The 6,445-nt window shown below is 37.0% G+C and overlaps 1 protein-coding gene across 1 annotated transcript; it reads left to right on the top strand.

The window, feature by feature from the left end:
• The first annotated feature begins 600 nt into the window (after positions 1-600).
• On the top strand, positions 601-4,303 carry LOC129005538 (uncharacterized). The gene is made up of 2 exons (XM_054434446.1): positions 601-896; positions 3,943-4,303. The coding sequence occupies exons 1-2, from the start codon at positions 601-603 to the stop codon at positions 4,301-4,303; spliced, it is 657 nt and encodes a 218-aa protein (XP_054290421.1).
• The last annotated feature ends 2,142 nt before the right edge of the window (positions 4,304-6,445 follow it).

Below are 6,445 nucleotides of genomic sequence, written 5' to 3'. Positions count from 1 at the left end.
ATATTATTGTTGGCAATAATGTATTAAACTTAGTACAATAATTTCAAGTTGATAGGTTAATATTTGTAAAAGTTATGTGTACCTAAAAACTGTCATTTTAACATGGGCGGGATAGGGAGCACTGTGTCACCTACAATAGATTAAATAATCGATACATACTTTCAATCAAAATTTACAAAGGAGTTGATAATTCTCTAGGGAGTAAAAATGCTACTTTAGACCCGCAACGCATGCATTAAAAACGACTGTTTTGCTGCAGTATTACGGAAATTTAAATTTAAACTAAGATACATAATTTATACTATTCAAATTGTATAATCGTTTTAAGTCAACAGCTAAGTAAACGGCTCCACACACTGAACCCTTGTACCCACGCGTTTCTGGTTGCATAGGACATGGAGTTATGAAACATTAAATGTAAAATTATAACCTGCTCTCTTGTATTAAAACTAACCTTGCTATATTTTCCTTTACAACTGTTTCCAAATTCAGAACAACAAGAAGGATTAATCACAAACGCATTAACAAGTCAACCACCTGTTATCACCCTCTTATAAGGAGCTCCTTCCTGATAACAGCCAGTTCTCAACAGACCTGAGGATGTTGTCACAGACCTTACTCTGTGTCCTCCTTGTCCCTGCGATACTCTGTGACGGGGACACCTTGCCGCCAGATCTGAAGGCGGCTCCGGAAGCGCGGGAGAACCAGCTGGAGTCTGAGATCCTTCACCACTTCCAACACCTGACCTACGTCGCGGACTTTGTCTGCAGGGAGCCCCAGCCTAGGGTGGTTCCTGTGGAAAAGCTACTGCCCAGCTCTGTAACATGGGGGAAGGCTTACTACCCTGACGTCACTGTCTTGCACCTGTGTGAGAACTCAGGGGCGTGCTCTTCAGGGTGAGTTTCAGAGGAGTTTTTTGTCAATGCTATAGTTCGGCCGCTTAGAAAGTGACCTCCTCCAGCATTGGTTTAGCATTAGCGCGCAGGTCGTTTTCTAAGCGGCCGAACTATAGTAGAATTTTGGAATTGAGATCATCGAAAATGTAGGCAAAAATGTAAAAATCCCTCAAATTTGTATATTTTAGGTATTGAACCTCGAACCTGTAAATCGCGCTGAAATCCAAAACGTTTACCTAAGCAAGAAACACGCCCAAAATCTTTGAATATTTCAGGTTGTTGAGCTACTTGTTGGCCTACCATTGTCTACAATAGCATTTTAAGATAGGGGCGAAACTTAGACACAAAATACGAATGTAGGACATAAAACAGGCCAGCGTAATTAGACACAAAATACGAATGTAGGACATAAAACAGGCCACAGTAAACTTTACACCCTATTTAAAACATAAAGCATAATTTTATATGCTTTATATATATTATATGTTTTATGGTTGTGACACTTAAGTGATAGACACTATTGGAATCTCAAAGATCCATGGGAATACATTATTTTTATTAAGAAAAGAAAACGTTCAACTTTACATACTCACTGTGCCCGCACTCAATTTATTTATCTATTTCTCAACAGTTTACAGTAATTTAGAAAAAAATAAATTACAATGTAGGTTCACAAAATGGCTACACAGATAACTATACCTACGTTTACTTGTATCAGGTTTTGGACAGGTCTCTTCAAGAGTAACCATGATATGTTGTCTTAGTCCAAAGTCCTGCGCCTACAACCCTCTACAATCTACGTGTCTATACTTATACTTATTACTATTGTAGAGGATTTTGAGTGTTTGATTAGCAAATCATACTAGGTTTTATTAATTTTTATTTTCTGTTTATAAGTAAGGCATTTGTAATTTTTTGAATGATTTGCAAATAGTGTTTAATTCACGTTTGAATTTAATTATATATTTTAAGTTGGTATGAATAATTCAACCTAATAACATTTTGCTTGTCTACTCACATAGCTAAATATTTACCCCTACATTACTTACTGTTCGAGTCCCTAATATTAGTTTTTATCTTACAAACTAAAAATCATAAAAACAGGTCCTTTACATTATTTTAAAGATTTCTTTATTGGCGAATGATGTTTTAAACTGAATGATGTACACTTTATATTCCCTCCTTTTAGAGACGGCTTTTGAAATATTTCACTCTTTTTTGTAATGATGTGTAACGTTACTAAACCTTAAATAAATCTAAGTTTATATCGGAATATCCAGATGATTTTCTTTCACTGATAAACTTCCTAGAAATAGTAGTGAGTAATGAAGTTGATTGATTCTGATACACTCGTCGTGGGAATGGGAAAAGCCATCTATGACATTCGTCATCACATTTCTCCCCTAATCTAATGATTGACTTACGATCAAATAACCGTTTCATAGAAGTCCCAAAAAGAACAGCTGTTCTTCGGCCTGTTGCAACAATGAACAACAAAGGACAAATTGAATACTGTAGAAGTAATTTTATTCTGTTTGATTACATAAATATTTCACACTTAAAATATAAGACGGCTTGATCTAAAGGCCAATTGAATTGCTTATGCAGGACTATGTTGGCAAAATTTGACAAATTTTCCTTTACATAACTAATTATTTTTCTACTGTAATCTTCATGGAGTAATCAAAGTCCAAGGTCACAATGCTTCTTCGCTAATTGAGCCTCGAGAAGCCAAAAACAGAGTTCGTTAGAATCGTTATATACACTTACGAATTTCGCCATGTCATATTTTAGTGTGTATATTCATATTAGCACCTTCGCAGAAACAAAATGATATCGAAATCAAATATGACGTTAAATAAATTATACTTTTATCCTCTGGGGGCCTCAACATGTATAGCAATAGCTCCGCACATAGTCTTACTATAACTTTATAATTTAGGGTAACGATTCATATCTGAAAAATTGCGAGAGGTTTGTTTCCCCTACTCTATTTAATTACCTCCCCTCCATATACATTTATACAAGCCACCATAATTAACTTACAATAACACAAAGTTTAACTCTTTAGATGTATGTAAAATGCTATTTAGGTAATGTTTGCTTTTTTAAAAGGTTATGTTATTTGCTTACCGGTTGTTAAATAACGTACTGGATCCGTCCCGCTGTGGTTGGTCTAGAAACGACAACAGTGAAATCAGCTGATAAGCGAGCGGGAATGCATTCCCGCTCTGGAGTGGCAATGATCTATTTTGCCTACTGTTTTCAGGTAAGGTAATGTAATTATTTCCATGCAGTGGTAGGAAATAGTAAAATTGAAGATTTTTAAAGATCTCAGCTGTATGTAAATGGGATATTTTCGAATACAGAGTGAAAAATAATTTCTTCTCCTTTCAGCTGTGAAATCAAACCGAACCGTTTTACCAAGAAGACCATGATGAAATGGCTTACTTCGTGTCGGGAAATTTGATAAACATAATTATTACCATCCTCTTGAAATAGTTATCACCAGTTTTATGCTATTTGACAGGTACCGCTGTGGCCCATCAAACGTCAACTCTGCCCACTTGCCGTTCAAAGTTACCTACCTGGAAGACATTGAGTACCACAAGAAGGGTTCCTTGTCCATGGAGTACCATTTGCTGGAGAACCACACCCACTGTGCCTGTGCCGATAGTTAACACAAGTGTGCTATGTGACAGGTACCGCTGTGGCCCGTCGCACGTCAACTCCGTCCACTTGCCGTTCAAAGTAACCTATCTGGAGGACTTGGAGTACCACAAAATGGGTTCCTGGTCCATTGAGTACCATTTGCTGGAGAACCACACCCACTGTGCCTGTGCCGATTGCTAACACAAGTGTGCTATTTGACAGGTACCGCTGTGGCCCGTCGCACGTCAACTCAGTCAACTTGCCGTTCAAAGTAACCTATCTGGAGGACTTGGAGTACCACAAGAAGGGTTCCTTGTCCATGGAGTACCATCTACTGGAGAACCACACCCACTGTGCCTGTGCCGATAGTTAACACAAGTGTGCTATGTGACAGGTACCGCTGTGGCCCGTCGCACGTCAACTCTGTCCACTTGCCGTTCAAAGTAACCTATCTGGAGGACTTGGAGTACCACAAGAAGGGTTCCTGGTCCATGGAGTTCCATCTGCTGGAGAACCACACCCACTGTGCCTGTGCCGAGGAACCTGCCACTGAGCGACCTAAGCCCATCACCCTGCCTGTCACCCCTCCAAACCCACCCCCTGCTAGACCCAACAACAACAACTACAACCTCAGTTATAACCCCAGTTACAACCCGAGCTACAACAACAACCCATCCCAGATAAGACCTCCTATCCCTCCCCCTCTTAGCAGCCCACCCAATAACAACAACCCTAGAAACCAGGAGAACCAGTAGTAGATTCCAGATTGTTTAAAAAAATAAATAGTATTTTATACGACTTGTGAATTTTTGGCCTGGCGTCATCATAAAATTATACTCAGGACTTAGAGCTACGAGACGTACAGTTATGAAACTGGACTTGTCCATGACTAAAAGAGTAAAAATAAATGGGTGTTTTCCATCCCAAGGCATTGGGTAGAATAGATACCTTTTCAATCTCATTCTCAGTAAAAATTATGTAAAAAAGGTCATTTTAGCGAATTTCCCATATAGGGAATAAGCTATTACCGTAGGTCTCATGGTAAGACCTACCCGACCGGGTAAGACCCGGGACCGATTTACTTTTTCGTTTTGAGGTCCCCAGAGGCCAAAAACACCATCCGTTCAAATTCATATATATATATATATATATATATATATATATTTATATATATATTTATATATGTGTCCGTTAGCGCGATAACTCGAGCAAAATTGATCCGATTTTGATGAAATTTGGTACAAACGTGTAAACCTATATTTATTCGAACGAGTTCGCGAACCAGCATAATCGGACCATGGGATCAGGGGTTTATGGGGGGTTTTAAGGGGTAAAAATGGGTTTTTCTCATTTTTGACCCTAAAAACTTTAAATTTCTAAATTTCTCTCTAGACCATTTTGAAGAGCTTAAAAAAACAAATAATTTAGTATATTTAAGTTTTTTTGAATGTTCATTGACTACGGAGAAAATTAAAGAAATTGTAAATTTAAAATTCCCATGTTATTCTTATGGAGAATAAATAAACTGTTCTATTTTGCTTCTTTATGGATATATTTGAATCAAATTTGGCAATTTGGCTTGTTTCATACTAAGCTATCAATATTTCAATTGAAAAAACACACCTCAACATCTTTCCCGTAGCAGCAAACCTAACTACTCACTAAAATTAATGTTATTTAAATAGGAAATAAATCTGAAAATTTATAGGGAATATTTTAGTAGAAATCAAGCCGGGTGAATGGAAATTCGCTTAGTATGCAGGTTTGCTGCGACGGGGGTATTTTTAATTTGTAAGGTATTTTGAGATAGGAATAGGTCAATATGTTAAATATACGAGCTATCATAATGCCAAATTTCTGTCCAAGCTGACCAGTAGTTAATGTTGATTGAGTCCCAGTCGAACAAACAACCACCCTCATAAACTTCAGCTTAATACACAGTATGATTATCTAATATTCAGCACTCCTACACAAGAGGCAATGCTGTCTGGTGACACTCTAATGCAGAACATGAGGCGTTGCAAATATAACAGGCACTGACAAGTTTACTGTGGAGAAGACTTTCTTGTTTATTTTACCACATGACTTTGTACTTTGCAACATAATATTTTCTTGTTACGTTAATTTCATTATCTTGATTTATGAAAATTTAATTTATAATTTTAAAAGACAGGTTGATGACTTTGGTCACTGACCATTGCTCAAGCGGTGAGGTGAAAAGTCAGGAACAAGCAAGAAATCTTAAAATTTAGAAGAAACGTTTCTATTTAATTTACACTGAACATGACTGGCACTGTTAGTGGAGTAATGTACGACTATCAAAACTAGTTCTTATTTTACTATTGTGGAACTTGTGTTTTAATACTTACCATGTAAAATAGTAGCAGAAACGAGTAAATAATTGCAACGATCGCGAAACTTCTACGAGTGTCGTTAACACTATTTACGCGAGTTGTCTACACTACTTTACCTACGACCGGTTTTTAACTAATAATAATCACCACTCAAAACTTCTAAGAGAGGTTATGTTTTTGTTTATAAGCTGCCATTGCCACTGACATTGATGCAACAACTTATTGTATCAATCACTAATTGCACCAATCGTTTACAATTAAATTAGTAAAAAGCTGATAAGTTGAAGTTCGAAGCATTACAATCTATATATATATAATACGCTAAGCCGATTTTTGTAAACATAACTCCTCCCACATTTTTGGACCGATTTTGATGATTAAAGTGTCAAAAAAATGGCCCTGATCTGTAGTTTTGCAAAGTGTTTTTGGTTTTTAGATATCTTAATTAGTTTGGGCAGGATCTTCCATCAAAGTTGGGTTTTCTCCCTTAAGATTAACATGGGGAAATCTAAATATTTAATTGGAAACTTTGTCTCCACTAAT

Source organism: Macrosteles quadrilineatus, unplaced genomic scaffold (assembly GCF_028750875.1).
Source record: "Macrosteles quadrilineatus isolate MER2022 unplaced genomic scaffold, UCM_ALF_1.0 Scaffold_23__1_contigs__length_1887923, whole genome shotgun sequence".
Lineage (NCBI taxonomy): Eukaryota > Metazoa > Arthropoda > Insecta > Hemiptera > Cicadellidae > Macrosteles > Macrosteles quadrilineatus.
The sequence above is the reverse complement of the archived record's forward strand: the minus strand, read 5'-3'. Positions and strand labels throughout refer to the sequence as shown.

What these genes read in the sequence shown, in the direction of transcription:
- LOC129005538 (XM_054434446.1), top strand. Translation starts at nt 601, where the DNA reads ATGTTGTCACAGACCTTACTCTGTGTCCTCCTTGTCCCTGCGATACTC. An exon ending in TCAGGGGCGTGCTCTTCAGG is followed by an intron (nt 897 to 3,942) that starts GTGAGTTTCAGA and finishes GCTATGTGACAG; the next exon opens with GTACCGCTGTGGCCCGTCGC.